The 26,294-nt window shown below is 49.7% G+C and overlaps 1 protein-coding gene across 1 annotated transcript in view; it reads left to right on the plus strand.

The window, feature by feature from the left end:
* Positions 1 to 7,946: 7,946 nt before the first annotated feature.
* Positions 7,947 to 26,294, plus strand: part of GPC3 (glypican 3) — a 105,788-nt gene continuing 87,440 nt past the window's right edge. Inside the window, exons 1-2 of the mRNA XM_088151700.1 lie at positions 7,947 to 8,172; positions 21,779 to 21,940. Of these exons, the coding sequence (XP_088007826.1) occupies positions 7,998 to 8,172; positions 21,779 to 21,940 (337 nt within the window). The 5' untranslated portion in view covers positions 7,947 to 7,997. The remainder of the gene's footprint in view (positions 8,173 to 21,778; positions 21,941 to 26,294) is intronic.

Consider the following 26,294-nt stretch of genomic DNA (forward strand, 5'->3'; position numbering starts at 1 on the left):
GCAGAGGCCGCCGAGGCGGCTGGCACGAGAAGAGGGAGGGCGAGCTGGCGGCCCTGGCAGGAAGCTGTGTGTTGCTGTTGTCGGGTGGATCACGGTGCAATTTTGATTAGATTAGCAGGACGGAAATTGCACGGTATCCATCTGTAAACCGCAGGACCTTCCTGGCTCTGGTTAGTCCTGGGGGTAGAATTGGTTTGGGAAGCAGAAGGGGGGGCACTGGGGAAATCTGGGCCCTTGAGTTTCTCTCCCGCTGAAAGTTAACTTGCAATGTGTCCCCCCCCCCCCCCACAGCTGTGGTGGTGTAGGAGTCCTCTCGGCCAAATAAAATAAACTGACTTGAATACCTGAACAGTTGTTTTCCTTGCAAACTTTATTTTTGGAAGGGAAGCTTAGAGTTAGTAAAGGGGGTTCTCAGCCCTCCTCATTCCCTGCTCTGATTGTTTTCTGCTGCCACCTGGAGAGTTTGACACGGGAACCTCCCAAAATAAATGGGAAAGCTTATAGTCAACTGAATACATAACTGAATAAACAGTTGGGGACAATATACTTGCTCGCCACATCAGAACTGACAGAATCCATATCATGATTTGGGGGTGCCCTGTTGGCAAGTGGGGCTGCCAAATGCTGGTTGCATTGGTGCCCCTTCAGGGATGGGGGAATCTCGAGAGATTTGCAACTGCAAAAACAAGTTTATAACCTGGAGGGGAACCACACCATTAAATCTGGGGCTTTCCCACAAGGGCACTAACCGGACAGCTTAACTGAGGGCCTGGATGGGAAGAGGGGAGCGTGGCTGGGGGGGGGCTTGAAGCTCAAGCCCTGCAGGCTGAGGTGTCCCCAGTCCTGGATGAAGCAGCTGCAGAGATTGCTAGCTTAGAAGGCGCCTTGGTCTCTTGAATTTAGCCGTGCTTGCATCTTGATGGTACAAGTCGGCTCTTGTGGTAATGGCGGCGGCCGTTCTTCCAGCTTTCTGTAAGCAAGCTTGCTTTGCCTCTTGGAAGACCAGACCGGGCTTTGCAGAATGCTGGCTTCTGTGGTCCGAATTCTGAGGGTGAAATTCAGTTGATGAATTAATGAGAATTGACATGGATGCCTTTTTAGCACGCCCAAGAGGGGGCCGCCTGGGGGCCAGCCCCTTAAACGCGGCTGTGAATGCTCTGCAACTGCTCCCGTGTTCTGCGATGGAAGAAAAGGGGGTTTGGATCCTCTGGATTTGTCTCTGAATTTCATGAAGGCAGTAGCTGCCTGTTCTGGTGCCCCAACTCTTAAGTGGGCTGAAATGAGCTGGGAGGGAGACCCGTGTGTGAATTAAATGGGCTAGATCAGTGTGGATGGGGCGAGAATGAGCATTTGGGTGTTCAGCCTCGGTAAGCACATCTTACTATTGTAACTAATGCAGTTTGGACTGGTGAATAAACGAATGGAAATAACTAGATCATTGTATGTATATTTATTTTATATATTAACTAATGCAGTCAGTTTGGACTTCGTCAACAAACTCAGATTTTATATATTTTATATATTAACTGATGCAATTAGTTTGGACTTGGTCAGCAAACTGATTGACTAGATTTCATAGGACATGCTGTGATCTACAGTCAATACTGGTTTACACTTCATGCCCACGTTTGTTTTGCTTTTGAGTCGTGCAACCTGTTTTCCATCTGTTCTGAACAATATTAGCTATTTAGATGGGTTAAGGTTGGATTCATGTGGCGTTACAGTCTAGTTTTGAGATAGTAGAAAATCCCTGGTTTTTAATCCCACCATTGATGGCTACACGATTCTCTTAATCTGCACAGAATGTCAAAGTTGTGGGTTGTCTGAAAAATTCTGAAAACTACAGTAGAAAGGTTGAGTTCACCTATGGGGTTAAGCCATGATTTTAAAAATAGAGTTTCTTGAATAAAGCACAATTGCTTGCAGTCACATAGTATGCTGAACCACAAACCGTGGTTTGCAAACAACATCCAGATTCAGTAGGCTAAACTAAAGCTAAGTTGTACTTTAGTGAGATGTGTGAACGTGAGCCAGTGCTTTTACAGATTTTGCCCTCTGAGGTCGTGATCCGTTTGGGTGCCTCTCGTCTGTCACATCTCCTGAAACAACTGGCATAATAGCGGAGGATTAATATCACTTTTAACAGGAAGCACAGCAAGAAAACATAAAATCAAAGAGAACCCAATGCTGAAAACATGAGTGATGCATTATAGCAGTGTCTTGGCCTGCCAGATACTTAATTTTGAAAAGACGCCATGGACGATAGAAGAACAGTAAGCTTTCGATCTCTGCTCGCTGCAGCGATGGGGCCAACGGATCCAAAGCTGTGAGCCCAACGCCAGGCAGCCACCATAAATCACCTACCTTTTAATAGTTTATAAGCTTTGCTTTGGGGAAAGATGGATGAAATATCTAGCCTTTGTGAACAGCTCTCCAGAATTTTCTGTCTGGGCTGTGTGGACCTGGAACGGGGTGGGGGGCAAACACCAGTCCAAAAATAATGGTTACACTGGGATGGTGAAAGTCCAGGAGATGCATTTGGGTGATCCTGGGTGGTCGGAGAAGCCGCATCGGAGCCCAATTCTAAGAGGAAGATGCAGGCAGTCTTCACATGACACACTTCAGTTTCCTGGGTTTGTAGGGCATGCTTTGCCATGGTTAACCATAATTTATTCAACTACTTGGTGTGACGCGCTTGACTGAGCTCTGCTGTCTGTGTGGCTGGACTGGCTGTGGTTAGCTGAGCCACGTTCAGCTCACTTGGGTGGAACATTGTGCCCCAGCATAATCACCTGGTGTTGTGCAGACTCCACCACTGAGTCACAAGCCAGTCCCTCTTTTAGCCTGGCAGGTACAAACCCAGCCAATTAATCAGCCAACGACATTTTGGAGGCCTTCCTGGGAGTCAGCTGGGTTAACATAAAATCTGTTCTCCTGACCATAATAATGAATCTCTGCTCCTGTAACAGATGTTTGACATTTCACTTGGATGTCCCAGAATTAAATGTCAAGTTATTTCTGTTTCAGTTGCAACATTTACTTTCGCAAATATTTCATCTGCAAATGCAGTTTGTTTTTTTAGCCTGCCCGACTGCCCAGGATAATATGAGAGAGAGGAGTGGGATTGGGGGGTCTGTGCTTTGGGTTCACCTAATTATAATTCGATGTATCTAAACTAGCTAGCCTTGTTTTAGTGACTGGGCTGTGCAAACCCAGTTCGTGTGCTTCCTTGCTTGTATGGGCTGAAAAAATGGAGTTAAACTGAACAAAGCATGATTCTGTTAGCCATGACTAACCGTGTGTGAACACAGTACTGAGGATCTATTCAAGAATTCACACAAGTAACAACTGTGGCTTATTCAATTAACACAGTTCACTTGCACAGCATGATCTGTAGACTATGTTGTGTGAATGGCAAGCCACCGCTTAGTGTGATGTGTGAACTCAGCTAATACATTCGTTCCAGATACATCAGCATATCAGTCACGTGCCAAAACGACAAAGGAGACCTTTCTAAGGGCACAGACTGGTTTTAGCAACCTGTGAATAAACAAACCATGGTTTGGTGAATTGCAAGACATTCAACCAGGGTTAGGACCCGAACACTGCACTCCCTCCAGCATCAGCAGACCCCCAAACCTGGGCTGAAGGTCATATAGTTGGACAAAACGCTCTTTCTGCAGATGGGAGATAAATTGGATGTTGTCCCACATCTTCTGCCAGTCCATCTGCACGTCTGTTGCCCAAGTCCTGGAACCCCGTTTGGCTTCTCTTCCCCTCCAGCAAGGCTGGGCATAGGTGCGGCGGCCGACTTTCCAATCTGTGATTACCAGAAATCCAAGCCAGGGTTGGTGGGAGAGATCTCTCCGTGTGTCTGCAAAGTATGGTCCACCACACAAAAATGGCCTCAGCTGGCAAATACTTCAAAGTGCAGTAAACAAAGATAATTGTACACGGTTGGTTGGATGGATGGATGGAAGATAAACCATTAGAAGGCTTCATCTGTACTGCAAGAAGCATGATGGTGTCAAAATTATTGGTTGGGCTCCTATTACGTTAAATTACAATGGGCTTTGCTTAATTTTGGCTTGATATGATCTGTGAACTTAGGCAATGGCTTCCTGGATATATCATGGTTGCATAAAGCATAACTTAGCATGTTCTAGCCTTTGTCTGTTCGGAGAAACTGGTCCTCAATATTCCACATTTCCCCCAGAAATGCCATTTTTCCAAAACTCTGCCCAACACACATTACTCTTCCCTTCTAAACCTGGATTCTATCATCTGAGCAGCGTGACAATTGATGTTTGGAGATGGGATTTTGGTCAGCTAATGCTGGGTTTGTATATTGTATAAGTCCTGGTTTGGCGTGTGGACTGCAAGGGGAAGGGTTCACAGAACAGCTTACGCTAACAAGCCTGGTTTGTGCATCACATTGCCTGGGCTCACAGGACACAGTCACCTGAAAAGCAGCGCACCTCTAGTAGTGTGGTGGGTGAAATAAGCTGCTTGTGTTCCTTCTGGCGAGCCTCCAAGGTTCCCGTCCACTCTTGGGTTCTGTGGCTGAAGATGGGAATGGTTGGGTTCACCTGTAGCACTGAACTCTGGTTGGTTGGCTGGGTTTGCCCGGCACATCAGGTCAAAATCAGAGAAACTGTGGATAGCTTAGTTACAGCTAGGAACCAGGCATTTTGCAAAAGTAACCATTTCATGGTTTCTCCTGAACAAACGTCTTTTAAAGGCCCTAAAACAGCGTTTCTCAAACTTGGCAACTTTAAGGTGGGTGGACTTCAACTCCCAGAATTCCCCAGCCAGCATGGGTGGCTGGGGAAATCTGGGAGTTGAAGTCCACCCATCTTAAAATTGCCAAGTTTGAAAAAACACTGTTCTAAAGAAAGGCTGGCGGGGCCTTTATCCCTCCCTCCGCATTGCTAGCTCACCTTCATTATCTTTGTTTCTGCCAGAGTCGCTTCAAAAGGGTCACTCCTGCTTTCAAGGGCTGCAGATAAACTTTTCTGCTTCTGACCATTTCACCTCCTTTTCCCACACACGTGCTTTTGGGGGAAGGGGGAATGCAAACTGGTCATCTCTAGCAGGGTGTTTCTCTTGAATGCAAAACGTGGCTACAGCTTCTGAGCGAGCAGCTGTTTTAGGCATCCTTTTTGCATGAAATTTTCCAGGAGATTCCTTGCAAATGTGCTGCATCTGCTTTATGGGGCAGAGAACGCCTGTCCATCGTAGGGGATGTCATAGTGTTCCTGTAGCATTTAAAGATAAGTGAAACCTCAGCATACCTCGGGCAGAAAGAAAATGCACTTTTCCCCTTATCTCTTATCATGGATGTGATGTGACAGATCAGCCAGGGGGGCATTTAAGTGATTTTAGTCTCTGAATTAACAGATTTACAGTGCCTCCACAGAGCTTAATGGTGGGGGATCTGGTTTTAGTCAAGTTGTGTCAGCTGCTCCAAAATGCAGTCAATCCATCCCTCTTGGGCTGATTTTCGTGGGGTGGGGGGAGGGTGTACAGCGCTGGATGTCTCTCCCCAAATCCTGCTCTGAGGGTGTTTTTCACCTTTTCCTTGCTAAATGTTTGCACAAGTGTTCAAGGGGGGGATCTGTTTTGTTCATAATATGCCCGTGGCGTTAACACTGTATTGGTCAAAGGAGAAAGAAAAGCAGGAAATCTAGGGGATTCGGTGCCGTTTGTACAACATGCTAAGCCACATCTTACCTAGAGTTTGTCAGCTAACCCAAAGTGACTTTGCGCGATGCACTAAGCTACAAAACATGGCTTACAAACATGGCCTGCTGCTTTCAGGCAACATTCTAAGCCAGACGCAGAGGAACCACTAGATGGCAGTGTTTGCACGAGTGCAAACCTCATTTTAGCCTATCAGGTAGTGGAAATCCAGCCCTGTACAGAGTTTACAATTGAGTACGTTGTGTAAACCCCAATAACTGGGTTTACTTCAGTTAACCACGATTCAGTCAGCCTTGGGAAAGTTTGTGCAAACACAGCTGGTAGAGGAGCCCGGGTTCCCGCTGTGTTTTCTGCACAGAGGCAATTGCACCACTTGTGGGATGGCAAATGGGCTTGTAACCCCAATTCTTCTGAAGGACGCGCTGCTTAGGCCAGTGGCTGGACCGAGGTGGGCACCTCGCAGTTTTGCCCGTTGCCATCTGTCAGCCATCCTCTTTTGCATTCCTGCGGACTTTTAGTTAGGCCGCCCGTATTAATATGAAGACGGATGCTTGCCTGTACTTCTGAAAATGTCAACAAAAGCGGCTTGTTTTGTCTTCATTTCATCCCTCGCTTGAATACAAACTACAGCGCGCTGCGTGAACAGACAGGAGGCCAAACAGAGACGGGCTACGTTGGGGAAATAGGAGGAATATGCTAAAATTCTTGAAGCTTATTTGATAGCAAGAAAGGGCAAGCTGTTGAGCAGAATGAAGAATAGCTTGCCGTTGCCATCACTCATGGATGAACTGACAGCTCCTTTTTTAGCTTGATTCCCTAGAAGCAAGACATGTGGGATGTCTCTGAGACGTATCTCGGTGCAATCCGTGGTGTTATTTCACAAAGATATTTAACTCCAGGGCTCCAAGCGATGCGCTGCAGCGGGGTGTTAATGCTGTCTGTGGGTGTGAAATCAGTTTATAAGTGAGGGTGCACCGATCATTTAAAAAATGCACCTGGAGCAACCCTTGGACAAGTCTGGAAGGCTGGAGGCGCTCCGTGAGACCCCTGAGAGAATCCATCCATCATCGGAGGCCCTTCTGAAGTCTCTCCCGTTCTCCTATTCCTCTAACTGAATGGACCGGACCCCTCTAGCCTGCAGGTGGAGGAAGCCACGTTGGAACCACGAAAGGCTTCCGAGGGACACGGAGCCCGCAGCCAAGGCCAGGCAGCGCCTCCTCCGTGAGCAAGATGGAGCTCTCGGGTGGCTGGGGAAGATGGGTCTGGAAGAGAGGCTTTCTGTGCACAAATCCAGGGGGGAAGCTGGAAGCGTGAAAATCCCAAACCTCCCGTGAAGTTTGACTCCCGTGACTTCATGGAAATGTCTGCGTAGTTTTCTCGGCAGCAGCATTAGGGAAGTGGGCTGTGCAAGTGCAGGCTGTATCAACAGGAGTGTGTGTGTGTGTGAATAAGAGGGCCAAGGTTGGGCAGGTGCTGGACTGGAATGGGAAGACTTCTGGGCCTCCCCCAGGCAGGAGGTCCCTGGGTGACCTTGGGCCAGTCCCCACCCCAGCCCCAGCCCCAGCCTGGGGAGGCGAAAACCCCCATTGAACCAGGCTGGTGGATCGCCGCAGTCACCCCAAGGGGGGATCGGGAATCGGAGCGGCTTCGCCTTCATCGCGGGCACCGGATGGGCCGAGCCTCAGCTCGCAAGAGCTCCTGCCTTTTAGTCAGGTCTGTTGGTCGGGAAGCCTGACCCCCTAAATGACTCCACAGCCGCCCTGCGAGCCTGCCTTACAAGCCCGCGTCCTGCAGCGCGTCAGAGAAGGGCGAGACCCTTCTTCGGGCGCCCCGGAGCCGGAGCCCGCCCGCCCGCCCGCCCCGTCGTCCTTCTCCAGGCTGCCCTCGAGGCGAGGCAGCTGCGGCCCGTCCCCACGCGCGAGTCAGCCCCGAAGCCTCTGCGCGCGCCCGGGAGCACCTCCGGGCCGGGACAGTCCGCGGCCGGGCGACGAGCGGGAGCCCGGACCTCGCCAGTCCCGGCGGGGCGTCCGCCCACCCCGCGCCCACCCCCGCCGCGCCCTCCGGAGCCAATGAAGAGCGAGGAAAGTTTGCGGGGAGCCAGTCAGGGCGGCGGCGGCGGCGGCGGGGGGCGGCCCGGCCAATCGCCGCCGCCGCCGCCGCCTGTGCTCGCGCGTCCCTGCGCTTCGGAGCGGCGGCGGGGCCAGTCTCTCGCCTGCTCCTGCGGCGGCGGCGGCGGCGGCGGCTCCGGCTCGACCCGCCCGGCGTGGGATGCGCCCGGCTGCCGCGAGGCCGCGATGACCGACGGCGGAGCCCCCGCGCCCTCCTGGCGCCTCTGCGCCCTCCTGGCGGCCGCCGCCGCCGCCGCCGCCCTGCTCGGCGTCCGGGCGGAGCCCACCTGCCAGCGCGTCCGCGCCGCCTTCCAGGCGCTGCAGCCCGGCGCCAGGGGGGTGCTCGAGAGCCCCGGGGCAGGTAAGCCGGCCGAGCGGACCGGGCGGCGGGGGGAGCCGGCGGCGCTGCCCTCCCTGCGGAAGGCGGCGCGGCGCATCTACACGGAGGGCCGCCCGCTGGACGCGGAGCCGCGAGGTGGCTGCTTCGGTCCCGCCGGGGATGGCGCGTTTCCTTCCTTCCTTCCTTCCTTCCTTCCTTCCTTCCTTCCTTCCTTCCTTCCTTCCTTCCTTCCTTCCTTCTTCTCACGAGGACTAGCGCCTTTGTGGTTCAGCCCAGCGCGGGAGCGCAGTCTTGGAGATGCGCCCGGGCTGATTGTAAGGGGCCGGCTCGCTTCCCGCCCCCTCCCCCGGCCGGGTAACTGAGCCGCGGTTTCCCCTTCGTCCCTCGCGTGGACGCAGAAGCTGGCCGGCCGGCGTCGTGGGCAGCCGTCGGGGGACGCTCAGCTCGCTCGTGGTTCCTTCTTCCCGTGTTCCGCGCGCGCGGCCGGGGCTGGGCTGGGGTGGGGACGGGAAGGGCTGGAGGGAGGAGGCAGCCCCGGCGTGGCCGGGCAGCCTCTCGAGTTAAACCGAGCCACGGGTTCGTCGAGCATCCTGGGTCGTGTGAATGCAGCCCGGAAGATGGAGCGAGTCCCTCTGCGGGTGCGGCGCGCGTGGCCGCCCCGGGGCTTCGGAGTCTTCCCCGGGTCTGGCAGGATGGGCGTTTCTTGGTTCTTCCCTACAGCCTCTGGGGCTTGCAGATAGATTGCCCTGGAATATGGAAGCACTCCATCAGCATCCTGGCCGGAGGGAGATTTGGGGAGGAATTTGACTTTACCTCCAGTTAAATCTGTAGGATCCTGCGCCAGTCCTGCATGTACTTGTGTAAGTGTGCAATGGCACTTATGGCTGGGTAACCAGCTTAAAGACTGTGCTACTAGACCAGTGTTTCTCAACCTTGGCGGCTTTCAGAGGGGTGGACTCCAACTCCCAGAATTCCCCAGCCAGCCATGCTGGCTGGGGAATTCTGGGAGTTGGAGTCCACCCCTCTGAAAGCCGCCAAGGTTGAGAAACACTGGTCTGTACCAGTCAGATGCCTTTTGGCCCAGCTGCCCAGAAAATAACACACTTGTTTAGAAATAATGCTTGTTGGTCCACAGCTGAAGAAGCACCTGGGAATTAACCCCTTCAGTGCTGTTTGGGAGGTGGGCTCTCAGAAATGAGGAATCCTCCCTTTCTCTTTGATCTTCCCTGGTTATTGGCAGCCAAAACAGGCAAGCGCCGAGGTTGCAGACGGACCCCCTGAAGCCTGAATGTCTCCTTTGCAATATGGGAATAGCTTCACCATCGACCTTGCGAGTCTGTTCTGGAGTCAGCAGAGAGCCCGTGAGCCAAGACAGCGTGTTAGGGTTACCGACCCCACCTCGTGTTCCTTCCCGTCTGCCAACAATCTGATCTTGCTCTTGGGACTCCCAGTTTGGGATGGGGTGGGAGAGAGCCTGTGTGTCTTGCTTCGTTGGACTGAATCTTCAACCTGCTCACTACAGCCAAAGTACCTGGATTGTATGAGATACCGAGTTGGGAATTGGTGTACCTGAGGAGAAGCTGGGAGATAATGTGGTAGAGCCTCCAGGCTCAGTGGCACTCTATCTCAGAATACCACTTCCTGCTGTGGCGCTTGGAGGCATCCTTTTGACTTCTGTTGGAAGAATTTTGCCTGGGCCAGGAAGTGTATTGGTCGAGGTTTCATCAAACCCCACCCTTAGTATACTTTTTTCCCTTCGCAAAACGGCTGCCTTTCAGGAGATCTTTTCTGGAAAAAAAGTAGAGTGGCCTGGATTTGTTTCGTTTCGTTGTCTGAGCTGAGGTGGCTGGATGGGAATACGTGAGGTTTCTGTTTCTCCCATCTGCTAGTAGGAAGATGCTGGTGATGGGAGGGAAAATAGGAACAGCTCTGTTAGGTTTCTAGAAATGCTTCCCACGATGATGGAGATATTTTTTATTCGCTTTCTTCCTCGGTAGGCGTTTGTAGAGAAACACAGCTTTTCAGGAATGTTGTTTCCTCCACAAGCTGCGTGACATTGGCCTTGGCAAACGCTTGGGGAATCTGGATTGGCAGCATGTGGGAGGGGGGTGGTCTGCAGAGCCCCCCCCTGCAGAATTTCATCCTTATTTCAAAATCCAGTAGGTGGAAGGGAGTGAACTGCGGGGCAGTGGGGCCCTGCGAGGCTCGCTGGACATTTTCCTTGCTATTGTTGATGGAAATGCTCGTCTGCCGTTTGAGCCTCTGTCGATGAGTCTAAAAGCAGTACGTTTCTTTGAGGGCTGAAGACTTGATTTCTGACATAACAAAATAAAAACGGAAAGACTGTCTTGCAAATGCCAGGCATTTTCAGAACCCCAAATGCGCCTGTAATTGGGGTTCAGCCGGGTCAGAAATAAAAGACCGGGTTAATGGTTAAGCAGGGCACCAGGGGTGACCTATGGACGCTTAGTCTTCTTGTCGCATGCTCAGAAGAGCAAGCTCCTCATTCAGCGGTCAGCGTGCCACAGTTTCTCGGTGGGGTCTGGACCCTCCCTCGAGAAATCAGCAGTTGCAAAGAATGTTTTGTCCTTGAGTGAGCCAAGGTCAGCGGGCAAAGATACTACCCCATGCTGGCTCACATTGCTGAAACGTGGTGATGTGAAACTGTTGGGCGGTAACCAAGGAGGGTCAGGGTGACCCTCACCCCTAGAAATTCACTGGGGGAACTTTGAACTCCCTTACCGAGCGGTAGTTATTGAACTAAAGTGCAAGGAGATCCCTTTGTAAGCTTTGGGGTCTGAACTGAATGAATAAACCTCAGGAGGGTCACCTCCCTCTGGCGGAACATCTGCCTCGGAGGAAGGCTTTCTGGCTCAGCTGGAATTGCCTTCGTGCAGCAGCATTATTGATGATGTGCTTTACAAGAGCAATGCAGCTCTATAGCCTGGTGGGTTTCTGTCTGCAATGGATGGGGCTCGTAGTCCGGCCGATTTGGAAGGGTCCAGTTTGGGAAGGGCTGGACCAGCTGAACAAACAGCCTGGCATGTGCCCTAAGGTGGATTTCTGTGCTGCAGAAGTCTCACTTCTGTTTATGCCCTGTTTATGTACTTGGGCTTTCCTTGGAATTTAAATGCTAAAATGCTACATTAGATGTACATTTTTATTTAAAAATTAAACCAAAGGTAAAGCTTGCATACATTTTCCCTGTGTCTCCCTCAAAGGAGGAAAAAAGGAGATGAGTTATTCTTGCGAAAATTATTACACTGTTTTATTATTTATTTTTTTTAAGGAAAAGCCTGCCTGTGCCAGAGATAATGCAGTTGGCACACAGGGATAGGTGTGCGAAACCTGAAAGTTCTTTTGAAGTAGGCTTAAGCAGACTCATTTGGAGAATTACAAATGGGCTGTTCAAAGATAACGAAAAACAGCAAAGGATGGGGAAATTTAAGATGCAGTGCTGTCTCTGCTAGATACTGTATTTCCATCTGCCTACAACGTAACCGTGGCTAAATGCTAACATCTGAATCCCTACAGCAGCTGTCAAGGTGGGTTGGGGCTACAAAAGTGTTGGGGCTACCATTTCCAAAATTCCCAGCCAAGGGAATGGGGAGAATGATAGTCTATCACATCTGGATGGAGTATCCATTTGGAGGGCGTCAGTTTGGGGAAAGAGGTCTAAACTTGTAATTAAGTGGTGTTTACAAACCAGGATGTGGTTCTGTATCTTATCTAGACAATAGATATGCCAAGCAAAACAGAAAGAGCTTCAGCATAAAAGTCAGAAAAATAGGTGATTTTTTTTTTTCTGTTTTGGGAGTAAAATTGATGGCAGACTTGTAGTGGGAGGGAGAGTGTCTCTATCAAAACACATCTGTCTGGTGTTCTGAAATCTGATTTGGAGAGGCAGATGTGGCCTAGAAGTCAAGAAGGAGGACCAGTTTTTAGAAGAGAAGGCAAGCATTGAGAACAGTGTTTCTGAACCTTGGCCACTTGAAGATGTGTGGACTTCAACTCCCAGAATTCCCCAGCCAGCCATGCTGGCTGGGGAATTCTGGGAGTTGAAGTCCACACATCTTCAAGTGGCCAAGGTTCAGAAACACTGATTTAGATGCTCAGCAACTCCCAGATTAACTTGTCATGAGTGATGGAATTATTGCTGTCCAGATGTTGCTCAGCTCAACCACTGTTGGCCGGGCTGTCCAAGGCTGCTGCAAGGAGTGACTCTGAAACATCTGGAAGACCGCAGTTCCTCCTCCTGAAAGAGGTTAGAGCCAAACTCTTGCATTGATCCCCAAAGCAACTTTTGACACCAACAAAGAACTTTCAAAATCAGCAGGCTCCCGTTTACAGTCTCGCTGTGAATGTTGAACTGGGACGTTTCCAAACGCCTCCCAGGGACGCCCTACAAACTCATGCATTGCGGTAGTCAAGACTTTTGTTCGCGGGCATAACCAGGGAGTCCCGTGGAGGGGATTTTCGGGGTTGTTGTGACAGGCACCTCCGCACCCGGCGTTCTGCAAATACGTCCTGACCAAACGGTCCGGCAATGAGAAATATTTTCAGATTGGTTATTTATACGTTGCGTTTATCTGCTCTCCTTGCTGGGTGCATGTTGGTGGGGTCCCTGTTTGCCCACAGATATAATAATATATAGCCCTCATGAAAAGAATGGCTGGCTGCGTATATCTCTCTTCGAACGGGCTCATTCTGGAGATCTCTGTAGAGTCATTATACGTTGATGATCGTCTCCTTTCCAGAACTGGCTACATAAATTCTCTGTAATCAGGGAAGTGTCATCGTGAAAGGCGGCTCGGCTTCCCGTTTATTGCTTGCTGGGGCTCCGCTGCCGCCTTACTCCGTCTGTCGTGGCAGAGCAACAGTCTGATGTTTTGCTCCCTTCCTTCACCTGCCGTTGACAGCCACCCTCCTTGGTCGCCACGCAAGAGCCGTCGATCAACTGCAGAGCGGGCGGCTGGCGTTTGGTCGGCGGGAAGCGGAAATGGCCCTGGGGAGGACCCACCGCTTGCGAATGCGGGTTTCGGGTTGTGAATGGGGTGGTTTGGGTCTCTGTGTTCCTTGATGAAAATGAGCAGAGTGGGGGGCTCTCCGGTCAACGGGCAGCACGGAGAACTTCCTTCCAGTCTGGAATTGGTGGAAAAGAGCCCCAGAGGTGCTCCCTTCTGGCCTGAAATGGTGGCCCGCACATCTCTCCACGATGGTCTCCCAGAAGGAGAAGCTCCCGCATTGGAAACGGAGGGTCAAGGTGCGTCTTCCTAGAAGCGCCGATGAATTGGTCCTGCTTTGGATTTCAGTATGACCTTATTCATCAGTTTGTGGCCAGAGTCACTTTGTGTGAGAGGAGCGGCTATATCAGTATGATAAATGAATAAAGTCCACCCAGAATATGCCCATCCTTGCACTACAGATTCTGCCTTTATTAAGTTCTCCAGTCGAGACTTGCCCTTTGAGGACGGGCCTCTATTATGGAGAACGTACCTTTTTAACCTTGCCATATCCATGGTGCGAAACCCCGGTGCGTCTCTCTCTCTCTCATTTATTTCAGTCTAACCTCTGTACGGATACTCAAAAATTGTCTTTTGCTAGGGCCACTTTGGCGAGGCAGGCTCTTCTCCCCCACGACCCCCCAGGTTTTCTTAAAAAAGAAACCCTGTAGAAAAATGGCCAGGTGAGGCAGAGATGAAATTTTCTCTTGAATTCAAGTGGGATTTCCCAGCAGAGTTGCAGAGTAATTCTAGATAATGTCAGAGAAGGTGTCGGGGGGGGGGCGGCTTTGCAAAGGGCACCTCCATGCCTGGCTGCCGGTATTTCAGATTTTTTAAAGACTGGAGAAGTGTGGAAGGCTCCACTTAGCCACCAAGTAGAAAATGAATGTGACTCCCTTATCCCTCTGCAAATTCTGCTGGAGGAAAACACTGGCTATTCGCTGATGATTGTCATCCCAGCCTGAATCCTTCCAGGTTCAAGCAGATTTATGGAATTTAGCGGGGGACAGCGGTCAGCTAAAATCCCCTTTAGAAGAACACGCATGAGGATAACCAGGCCACTTGGAACCAAATCTGTCAGCAAAGAACTACAAATGCACAGAAAAACAAAACAATCCATGAAAATGAAAACCCTTTAATTTTTTAAAACGCTTACTTAATCGTCTTATCAATATAATGAAGAACGTACAGAAGCAGCATACATCTAGCCTAGTTTAATTAAATTATCTGGGAAGCTGGAATTGGGTAGTGAGCAATCATTAGGCTATTGTTGCGCAAAATTAATAAGATCATCCCCTTCATAATCCCCTAATATTGACAAATTAAGACTTTGATGTGGCAGCTTGGAGAGATGTTGGGCGCTAAGCAAATGTGTCTTGGTGGAGATTTTTTATGGTCGGGCCTCTGAAAGAGAAGAGGTCGTATTTCCAAGAACCCCCTTGGCGCAAGCTTGGCTTTTTTGCGGTTCCCCCACCTGGCAGTTGCGTGGCACCGGTTCCCAAAGTCCTGGTGGTTGTGCTGGTTGTGAGAAGTAAAGTCTTCTGCAGGCACCTGGTTTAAGAGGGTTGTGCCCTTGTTTTTTCGTTTCTCATGTCGCAGACAGAAATAAGACAAGAGAAGCAGAACGTTGCAAAGACGGGCTTCTGGAATTCTCCCCAAGCCTTTCCAAAGAGCTTTGCTCTGGGTCGTATGACCAGGTGGGAGGCAGGATTTCTTCCAATGTTCTTTTGGGCTGGAAAAAATAAGAAAGTGGTCCTTGGGTCGTCCTCCCTTTCACTTTCTCAGCTCTCGCATGCGTGGAGAGATCAGTGCTTTTGAACTCTTGCCTTGATCAATTCTTCCTTAGCTCAGTCTGCCAGCACTGAATTAAAGATGCTGCGCTCTGTTCTTCTGGTTCATACCATGATTAGATAAAAAAACCGAAGTGAGATTTTCTCAGCCCGTGAGAGAGATTGGAAAGCCCCATTTGGACAGATACCTTCCTTGCAACCAGCCAAATGCCATGGAGGACGTTTCTCTGCTCGTATGATAGACCCCTAAATATCTCTAGAAAAGTTGAGTGGGTTTCCCACCAGCCTCCAGAAGTTTTTATCAAGTTATTGTTAATGTTACAGGAGAAGAAAGAGATTCCTGGAGAATTGTTGTCCAACTACTGTATATTTAATTTAATTAAAAGTCAATAAACTGGAAGACCTTGGGCCAGTCCCTCTCTCTCAGCCCTAGGAAGGAGGAGGCCAGGGCAAATCACTTCCAAAACCATTGCCAAGAAAAATTCTGGGACTTGTCCAGGCAGTTGCCAGGAGTCAACACTGACTTAAAGGCAACCCCCCCACAACCCAAATTTGGTTTTAATCCTGGTTCCATCAATTGGTTTTTGTAGTGTATCCCCCAAGGCTAAGTGTGAGGGTCAGCTTGGAAATTGCTGTGTGCCTTGGAATTAGTTCCTCCTCTCCAAAAGGATTCAGTGTAAGGTGCAGTCTTGGAGAAGTTATAAGCGTGGTAATAAAAAGATTCAGCCATGAATGTTTTGGTGCCACGACATACGATTCTTGGAGTGCACGTTGAAGGAATCCGAAGTCAAAACGAGGGCGCCGTGGGGCGCTTGGATTGAGGCTTTGTCGGTAGCATTACACGCTCCTTTTGGAGTTGGTGCAACTGATGATCCTTCTGGTCACCCTCTTTTTTTCTTCCCTCGCTCAGCACGGCAGTTTTCAGGTCTTCCGGTTTGCTGGGTAATTGAGTTTTCGGCTTGTAATTATTTCAGGACCATAAGTTGCTCTCTTGATAGCAAAAAACGCCGGCGTGGAACTCTGCAAACTGTAGGAACCTGCTCCAGGCAATTGCTTTACTCTCGGTGACCATTTAAGGGTTCCTTCCTTTGCCAAGGGATTAATTTTAACAACATTCTGAAGTGCAATTTTGCAAGGCCTACTTTTCCTTCCCCTTCTTTTATTTTTCCTCGTGGCTTCAGGAAGCATGTTTATGTATTTATGAACATAATTAAAATAGATGGGAACTGGAGACCCTGGCAAATTAGAAATTGCTCTGTTTTTATGGGTGAATATTGGGAGAAGCTGCCTTGGGTCTCATTTCGGATATCTGTGCCACCTCCTTGTCCTTTGCGTCTTGGGGATGCTCCACCATAAGATTCTTGGTGGGGGGTCATGATCTGGATGCAACTTTGCAGATGTCCCCTTGAACATCTGATCCTTCTCAGGTGGGGGTGGACAACCTCTGGAGCTGTGTGGGGAGCAGAAATGCCGATTCTGGCAGCTTCCTTTCTCTCTTTCTCAGTTTCAACATCCTTAAGCCGGTGTTTCTCACCCTTGGCCACTTGAAGATGTGCGGACTGGGGAATGGCTGGCTGGGGAATTCTGGGAGTTGAAGTCCGCACATCTTCAAGTGGCCAAGGGTGAGAAACACGGCCTTCAGCCTTATCAAAGGTGCATTGGGCCACACTCAGATAGTCCTCCAAGTCCCAAGAAATCTGGACAGCCCCAATGGATGGGAGGTTGCCAGTCCCTGTTTTAAGCAGAAACGCTGAACATGGAACCCAACATTTTGGGTGCCAAGGAGGTATCCTGGCCTGGCCCCCCTCGCCTTTTCTTGTGCCTCGCCTCTTCTCCAGCCCGCGCTGGACCCAGGACCAAGGGTGGCGCCCAAGGGCTTCCCTCCACCAGCTGTGTCCCTCAAAGCGGGGCCTCTTTTGCAGAACGGAGACGGTCATCGCTGCAGCGCAGTTCGCTCAGCCAGTGGTACCTGGCAGGGCATAAGGAAGGCAGGTGGCACGGGGGCTGCCATGGAGGGGAGCGCCGCACAGGATCATAGATAACGGGTGCCCTCCTCAAGGCAGCCTGGGCTTTAATTGCCTATCAGGTGTCACTGGGGTATAATTTATCTCTTTTAAAATGCAAATAGACCCACACTGGAGGGGGGTTATTGGTTGCTGAGTGGTTGCCTCTCCCTTTCCACGGCACGGCACGCTGGGCATAAAACATACCAAGAAAGTGGGTGTCAGATGCCCGGATTATTTATCACAGTGCAGAAGTGCTGTTGTTTTAGGAGGGGAAATATGGGGCCCAACACCTAATTGGCTAATAATTCTTCCCTGCTCTTCTTCCGAAGGGCGATGCTCCTTGTGACAACCTTCGGGCTGGTCCTGGGGGAGCACCTTCATGGGGGAACCGGTTCTTCCTCTGCTGCAGTGGGAAAAGAGAGATTTTGCTGACTGAAGCTCTCCCGTCCGCTGGAGTCGGGCGGCCAACAAATTAAATAAATAATAATCATAATATGTCTGCTTCCCCTTTGGCTCCCCCCCAAAGCCCCAAGGCCTCCTTAGCGTCAGAGTTCCCTGCTTGAAGCTTGAGAGGGGAGGGGGAGTCCCAGTCAGAGCCACAAATAGCCGAAGGGGCTGGCGTTGCAGTTCAGGGGTGAACTACAGTTCCCAGCATCCTCGAGGCATGCCGGTGGGGGATTTAGGTAGGTGCCCCCCCAGGTTAGGCTAGCTGTAGTTGAGATTCCAAATGGGGGAGTGCCACAAACATTTAAACACAGCAGTTTGTTCTCTGTCTAACTACACCCCTCCCCAAGTGTTGGTTCCAGCAAACTATAGTTCTGGAAAGTATATCCTGTTTTGGAAAACGAGGTTAGATGAGGGTTCAACCAACCTCAGCAACTTTAATATGGGTGGACTTCAACTCCCAGAATTCCCTGGCCAGCATGCTTTAGGATGGGTGGACTTCAACTCCCAGAATTCCCTGGCCAGCATGCTTTAGGATGGGTGGACTTCAACTCCCAGAATTCCCTGGCCAGCATGCTTTAGGATGGGTGGACTTCAACTCCCAGAATTCCCTGGCCAGCATGCTTTAGGATGGGTGGACTTCAACTCCCAGAATTCCCTGGCCAGCATGCTTTAGGATGGGTGGACTTCAACTCCCAGAATTCCCTGGCCAGCATGCTTTAGGATGGGTGGACTTCAACTCCCAGAATTCCCTGGCCAGCATGCTTTAGGATGGGTGGACTTCAACTCCCAGAATTCCCTGGCCAGCATGCTTTAGGATGGGTGGACTTCAACTCCCAGAATTCCCTAGCCAGCATGCTTTAGGATGGGTGGACTTCAACTCCCAGAATTCCCTGGCCAGCATGCTGGCCAGGGAATTCTGGGAGTTGAAGTCCACGCATCTTAAATTTGCAGAGGTAGGAAAACAATAGTCGGATGGTGGGGTTTAACCTAGACTTGATATTGCATTCTTTGAAGTCCTGGAGATCGGCTGCTGCTAATGGGGGTTTGAAGGCGAAAATTTAAATTTTTCAACTTTTTTCAAGTGAGGATGAGCAAAGCCAAAGCCTGCAAATGTGCAGAGGAGGGAGACTGAGGCCCTGTTGATTAGGTGTGGCCTTAACACAGGCTTATCCTCTGCTCATCAGTGGGCGAGGCTGATGCTCTCTGCCCTGCTTCCCCCTGCTCAGGTCTCACGCCTGGACGTGGTCCCACGTGGGTTGCTAGGCTCAGCACTGCATAAAAATGTGAAAGGAAACACATTTGTTCTCTGTGATGGCCGGTTTGCGACCGGAGTTTGATTTGTGAGAGGTGGCGCGGTGATGGCGCTCGTATCTCCGAGCAAGAGGTACATCTGGGCAGCCCTTTTCATCGCCTGCACCCCTCCTAGGAAGGACTTAAAAACAAATATTTGCAAACTGCATAGCTAAGGCCAGATGGCAGGTGTGGGATTCCTTGGCTGCAGATAGGAAAAAGGAGGGCTGAAAAGATGAACATCCGTCCATCCGTCTTTCTTTCAATTAACTTTGATTTGACTTCCTTACAGTTAACTTTGATTTGCCCTTCCTTCCTTCCTTCCTTCCTTCCTTCCTTCCTTCCTTCCTTCCTTCCTTCCTTCCTTCCTTCCTTCCTTCCTTCCTTCCTTCCTTCCTTCCTTCCTTCCTTCCTTCCTCAGTTAACTTTTTCCTCCCTCCCTCCCTCCGAAGCCGCCTCTTTTTATCGAGAAGGCCTTGTTTCCTGGGCCTCGTCGTCACGCGCAGCAGCCGCCGCCTCCCTCCCCAAACTGGAATGGAAGGTAGAGCAATTTTAAGAAGGACCATTAAGCAAAGGAATTACCTTGGCGGTTGACAAGGAAAATAGTTCTCTCTGGAGATTTTCCTGAATTGGGTAAAACGCTGAAGAGGGAAGCGTATGTGTGTTTCACTGGGCTTCCTAGACCTCCGAGCCTTTTCCTTCTCTTTGCCCAGCGCTGGCAACGTGCCTCTGTACGAAATGGGGTTGGCAAGCAGAACCAGCATCGTCGACGTTCCTCGGCTCAGCCTGGGAATTGGGAAGCAACCTGGCCGGAAGCCACAGGGCGGGACAGTGCAACTTTTGGAGATTCGGGGTGCCGGGGTGCACGCCTGTGCCGTTGCTTAGCTGCTTCCAAGCACGCTTGCTCCTTTTGGAAGTCTCCCCTGAATTTGGGGCAGAGAAAGGAACTCTCCTCAGGGGAAGGAGAAATTCTCCCACCCTTTCTTTAGGGCAGAACTTCTTAGCAGAAATAGCAGAGCTGCTACCGAAGGGGGTCCCTGGGAGACGCCTGTCCCTAATGTCTTTGTTTTGGGATTTCATGGAGGCCCGGGAAGTTGCAGAAAAGATCCTGGGTTGAAAGGCAGAGGGTTTGTGCACATCTCTTGGCCGCCGTGTCACAACAGTAGCCTAAGATCCTCCCATGGCCCTCAGGACATCTTTGAACTCCTCTTCTTTCTGCGAATGTGGAAGCAAATTCTCTTCTCAGATGAGAACAGATGGAAAAGAAGTAATGCGTGAGGTTTTTTTCCTCCAGTGCTATCCACAGGCAGGTATGATGTTAAATTGGGGCAGGAGCAGGTGGAGATTTCACGCAGAGACCCTCGGGAAGCCCACGAGTGGATGGGTGTAGCACCTCTTCCTCCGTATCTTCCAAGCCAAGTAGCACCTGGGCTTGCTGGTCTGAATCCTGGCTATTCATTATAAAAGGGAAGACTTTGATGGCAAAGGATTGATCTGGCCCAATATTTCCTAACCCAGATGTGTGGGTTCAAGTCCCAGAATTCCCCAGTCAGCAGGGCCATTGCTGGGGATTCTGGGAGTTGAAGTCCACCCACCTAGAAATGGCCATGGTTAGGAAACATTGCAGTTTGAGATGCTGGATGGCCAAATCCTTTCTGGAGCTTTACAAACAGGAGTTAAGGGCAAGAGGCCTCTTCTCTGTCTCTGTTGAAAAGAATTTCCCGTGTGTCTGAACAGGGCTGACCTTATGAATGGTGGCCATCTGGAAGAGCAGATCATGGGCAAGGTGGAGGTGGTGTTGGAAAACAGTATCTTGAGCTCCCTCAAACGTTCGTTTGCCCTGGAGATGCAGGATGACGACGTGTCCGTCCCTAGTTTTGAAGCAAGGTGAAATTGCAAGCCTGTCGTGGAATTGGGGGCTGCAAAATGCCTTGAGGAAAACGACATAATTCAGAATCCCAGGGATTATGACAGGTGATTTATTGGTAGCTCCAGTGATTTCCAAAGATCACCCCTCCCTTGATGGGACATCTTCTGTTGGGTTCGTATTGCTGCTTTTTTAAAAATCATCATAGGGTTGGCTTGTGTCATCAGGATTTTCCCACCCTCTCTGAAGTTTTCTGGGATGACAGAAATAGGTCGCGTTGGTTATTTCCACCCAGCATAAGATGTGGGTTTTCAGCAGGTTGGCTCCTTTCCTGCCACGGGCAATGGAGAGATCAAGTTGGGTGTTTCTGTTTGCCTTGTTCTTACCTGATTTCTATGGAGTGAAAGGCTTGACTGGTGCATGTTGGACATTTTCCTGCGATTAGCCAAAATGTAACGTGCTTACGGAAAGGTATAAAACTAGAGTGGATAATTTTTATTTATGTAGCACGGATGGTCAATAAAATGAACTTGGTGCTCCATTCTTTAAAGCATGCTCTGTTCCCACTGGGCCCAAACAGCTGGCCTGGCTTCTCACCCCACCAGCCCCACTGTGAAGGTGGATCATCTCTCTCTTGTGGCAGATGGTGGAAAACGGGGGGGGGGGGGAGTGGGGGCCAGTTCTAGGGCAAGATAAAGACACTTGAAAGCTGGGATCTGTTTTGCAGACCTTCGGTTGACCTAACCATGAGATTGTCTCAATAGGCATTTAAAAACATCATTTATTTCATTATTTCTAGGTACACCCTGTACTGTTACCCATCAGAGCCACTTAAGGCAGCTTCCCATCTAAAATAAAATATCAGCCATTACAATAATGGTCAGTAATAGCTAAACTTGTCATTATTAAAATTTGAATGGCCAGGCTGATGGGGGTATAAGCATATCCTTCCTCTCCCACCACGAAAAATAGGCTCACCTCTGATGCTCTTCTTTTACCCTCTGGTGATTAATTGTGGTCTGTGACTGATGAAGAAAGAGGTGGCCTTCTCTTTTTCCCCCTTTTCTATTCTAGTGGAGAGAAGAAAGAGCATTACTCTTGCTAGAATGTTCACCTCTCTCCTGCTAAACGTTGGGGTTGCAAAAGACAGCTAAGGCCCCCTCTCTCCAAAAAGTTCATATTAAGGCTTAGCTGTGCTCTAACCCGCTGTCTCTGTTCTCACAGGGTCAGATTTGCAAATATGCATCCCCAAAGGTCTCACGTGCTGCTCCCGGAAGATGGAGGAGAAATACCAAGGCTTGGCTCGTTCCAACATGGAGCAGATTCTCCAGTCTGCCAGCATGGATCTGAAATTCCTCATTATGCAGAATGCGGCCATTTTCCAAGGTAGGAGGCAGACAGGCATTGTGCCCTGGAGGAGCTCAGAGGTTAACAGGTTGTCCATTGTTTGTGTTGCCAGATGGTGTAATGGTCTGTGAGAATGACTTGGGAGACTGGAGGAAGAGCCACAGACTAGGCAATGGCCAGATAAGAGGCAGCTGAGCCTGCAGAAGGAATGGGGACATGGCAATCGTCTCAGAAGGGGCCCTCCCTGCTTTCTTGGGCTATAAAGGCGAGAGGAAAGAGATGTACTTTCAAATTGCACAATTCTGTTAATGTAACCATACAGTAAAGTTAGAGCTAGTACTTCTGGGTGTGCTTCTTGTCTGGACTACCTTGCAAAGCTGACATCAATCTTGCAAGTCTGAAGTACATCTCTCCCCCTTCGCCTTTACAATCCAAGAAACTTGGGAGGGCCCCTTCTGAGATGTTCACTGCACCCCCATTCCTTCTGCGGGCTCAGATGCCTCTTATCTGACCATTGCCTAGTCTGCGGCTCTTCCTCCTGTCTCCCAAGGTCGTTCCCACAGACCATTACAGGTTGAAGCTGAGTGATGTTGCCGATGGCTTTGCAAATGATATCACGTTAGCCTCCCCTTCCCCCTTGAGTGTCAGAAAACGTAGCTGAAGACATTTGTGCATTATGTTGAACTGTGCCTTAATCATGGTTTGTTGACTGCTTTACGCAGAGGGTTAAGCTGTGGTTTACAGGCTGCAGTGGATAGATTCAGAGAGCATGGTAAATCAAAAGCAGGCAATCCATGCCATGATATAATGCAGACACTGGCACTAGGCTTTTATGATGGGCAAGCTTTCTGGAAGCTGGTCTTGGGGGTATTTCCCCTGTGCATTTCAGGGTATTTTAACATGGTTAAATATGGATGGCGGGTACAGAATTGGTCTGACCACCTTCAAAAGTAAGCGGATGTTTTTGTATATAGACATGTGGGGGGGAAATATCCTTGGTGGCAGAGAACCAAACGCAGCTTCTCCCCAACTCTTATTTTGCGGTATTTTCCTGCTGCAATCATGGAAATGCCGAAGGGCCTGAAAATCTAATAATCTAATAAAGTTTGCTAAGTGAACACAGGGATGGACACGCCTGGATGGAATCTTGGCAAATGCCAGGCGATTCTCCCCGATCTTCATCAGCAAAAAGTCTGATGCAGCTTCAGCAGGAAGGAAATTAAATTTAGCGCAGAAGAGCATCAGGGCCAGAGCTGGCCCGCCGTTCAAGCAGCCCCGGCGTGGGGCTGATGGAAACGTACGGAAATGAGTTTTGAAGGGCCGGCGCAGCACGCGTGCGCGTCTTATGAACGGGGAGGTGACATTTCCATGCGTGGCGTCTGAAGAAAGAGAAAAACGTCCAAGCTGACAAGAGCTGTTTCTCGGGAGGCCCTTCAGACATCCTGGTGCGGCAAAAATAGCTGCCAGTCGAGGTGACACAGACTGGGCCAACGTTCCCGCGGGCTGCATTCGTGGATCATGCTGACCTCCGATCTGTTTTGCCCCTGCGATGGCAGGTGGGAACTTTTCTGTTGTTTCTCAACCCTAGCAGCCTGAAGATGTGTGGACTTCAAGCTGCAGAGGTTGAGAACCAAAATGCTGCCAGGATGACGGTGGTAGCACTCCATCGAATTCCTTACCTTCTGTGTCCCCACCTGCCAGTTAAATGTGGCCGATTCTGACACCGCACACTTCTCTCAGGTGAATCTCCTCGGTGGCCCTTAAGCGAGGCACCCATCTCGGCGTCTGCTAAAAGCTGGGCTGAATTATTGATTTCATTATGACAAAAACGTCTGAATCGTACTGGCTTTTCTTGGAGAGAGAGAGAGAGCTTGAAATTTGCAAGATGAAGGATCAGCGTTTGTATCTCAGAAGATTCCTTTGGAGGTGGGTTGTCGTGTTTTTAAATTCGGGCGGCTGTCAAAACGTTCACGTCAAGGGGAAAATGCCTAAATTCTAAAAGCAGATCAAAAGGGAATAGCAGGATCCTCTGGACTGATACACTGCTTTGTGTCCTAGTCTGCTTAAACTTTTTTTTATCTATAAACTGGAATTGGTTAGGTGTGTACAGTGTGCTGTGCCATAAGCCGGGATGCATAAACCATAGCGGTTACGGTCAAAGGACAAGCTTACCCAAATCCAAGTAAATTACTCTCTCTCTTACTTCAGATAGAAGGCAAACAAGTTGATTGCCTTTAGAAATTAAGTAGAGATCATTCAGACATGCAGAATAACCAACATTACGTTCAGTCAGTTCTCAGTTGGTTTTCTCCAGAAAGGCAGTGATCATAAAAAAAAACAACCCAGGATTCAGAGATGAACATGATGACAAGCTAGGATCCAGCATCCAATTGTTCCTTTTCAGGCAACTTTGGCAGTTTCAAAGTTGTATGATGTTATTTTATTTCCATGTTGCCTGGCATTTGATTCCAACATTCCAATAAAATACTATTTTCTCCACACACGAAACTTTGCATTTCTTTGACTTTATTAACAGACCTCATAAAACGGACTAGATTTATTTCCCCCCCACCTCAACTATTGTCCCCCTACCATCTTTGCAGCCTTATGGACATTGTGTTGAATTGGCTAACTGGAAAACTCGCCACCACTGGTTCTGATTTCGATGTGACAAATCACGGTTTGGAAGCCCACAACAAACATGCCACGTGTTGCCAAATATAGAATATGGATTCTTGACTAAAATGAGTTTATGCATCACTTGAAGCCTCAAACAAAGCACATAGATATTAATGTCTATCTCGTGGCAAGTGGGTGCCACATAAATTGAACGAGCCCTGCCTACGTGTATTGTTACAACTGTAGTATGAGCAAAACATTAATGCTCTGCATGAATCACACAAAGAGAATAAGAAGTGGGCAAGGGTTCTTTTTAGCTTTCCTGAAGCTGAAGTACTTGCTGTAAGTCTCTTTCCCTCATGAAACGAGGGGGCTTTCAAATGCTTTGCAAAGCAACCCGGCGGTCCTTCCACTTGAGCTCTTGCCCTCGTCCCCTTTGCAAGCAATCCGTTGCGCCCACGGGCACAGGCCCGGTTTTGATCTGCAGACAGAAAACGCTAGGATGGTTTTGCATCGTCCTTTCTTTCCTTGGTCCGCTGCCTTCCTGCATAAAAAGGTTTCTGGAAACTTGTGTTGCTTGTGGAGTCAAGGGAGGGCAAGAAGGGGGGCTGCTAACGCTTTTCTCGGCGCTGAAGCTAGAGACGCCGGACAACCTCTTTCGGATTCGTTTCCATTTTTCCTAATGCCCCTCGGTGCCACCCTCTCGGTTTTGAAAAGGACAAAATCTTTGTTTCTGCCTTCTTTCTTTCTTAAGGTTCTCTGGGGATATAACGTCTCCCCTAAATTTTCTGGCTGTACTCAAGTTGAAATGATAATACTTTATGGGGCACGAGCAGCTTGGCTTAGTTTTGAAATCTAACTTTTTTTTGTAATGGATCTTTGGTGGTGGTTTGTTTTGCCATGAAGGTTAGGGCGCAACTGCATCCTTACACTGAAGCCAGCCAGCCTCTCTGGCTGCAGATGCAGACAACTGGGAAGTGTAGTAGCTTGGGTGGGACTTTTTGCAGCCCGTGGTCAGGTGGATCATGGAGTAGAAGCAGCTCAAACTAGGCATCTCTCTTGGAAGAAGGAGATCTCCGGGTGTTGCATGACAAGCGTGTGTAGGGTGAGAAGTAGAAAGCAAAAGGGCTGAATCTGCTTCCCCTTTGAGTGGAGGTTCTCTGCAGGAGTACCTGTGCTCGCTTTCAAATGGGGTATGCGCCTGAGCGTCGTTCTGGATTTGTGGACCGGTGGCTGTCAAAAGAACCAGGCAGGCTCTTTTGTCATATGCTGCGTGATGCGGAGTGTTTGGTTCTCCTTCTGTGGTACTGACGGTCAAAGAATGGGTGCAAGGCTGATGGTTCATCCTTGGTTTGGAAAAGCCACAACGGGCTGGGTTTATATACAACATGCCAAGCCGAAACCAAACCACAGCTGGTGTTAGTGTGGCGTGGAAATCAAATGTGGCATTTGCTTGTTAAAACTGAGCGATTCTGCAGGAAGGCTTTGCATCAGTTCAGCATTAGCTCCAGACTTGACTTGTGATGCTGACTATGTTTGGGAAGTGAGTTGATTTTTTTTCTGGGCTGGTGAATTGCAGCAAAGATATAATTCTTCTTCTTCTTAGGGTCTGGCAGTTTTCCTGTCAGCAGAAGCTATTGCTCCAGCCTGGCCCCTGTTTCACGAGGTCTTTTCAGTGCACAGTGGAATGGTGGCTTGGTGGCTTAGCCGCTCTCCCTCATTCAGTTTTTCTGTGTATGATGAGACGAACACACAAGCATATACAAACAAAGAG

Source organism: Python bivittatus, unplaced genomic scaffold (genome assembly GCF_059951505.1).
Source record: "Python bivittatus isolate LINGU-HERP-01145 unplaced genomic scaffold, Pbiv_v1 ctg000670_np1212, whole genome shotgun sequence".
Classification (NCBI taxonomy): Eukaryota; Metazoa; Chordata; class Lepidosauria; order Squamata; family Pythonidae; genus Python; species Python bivittatus.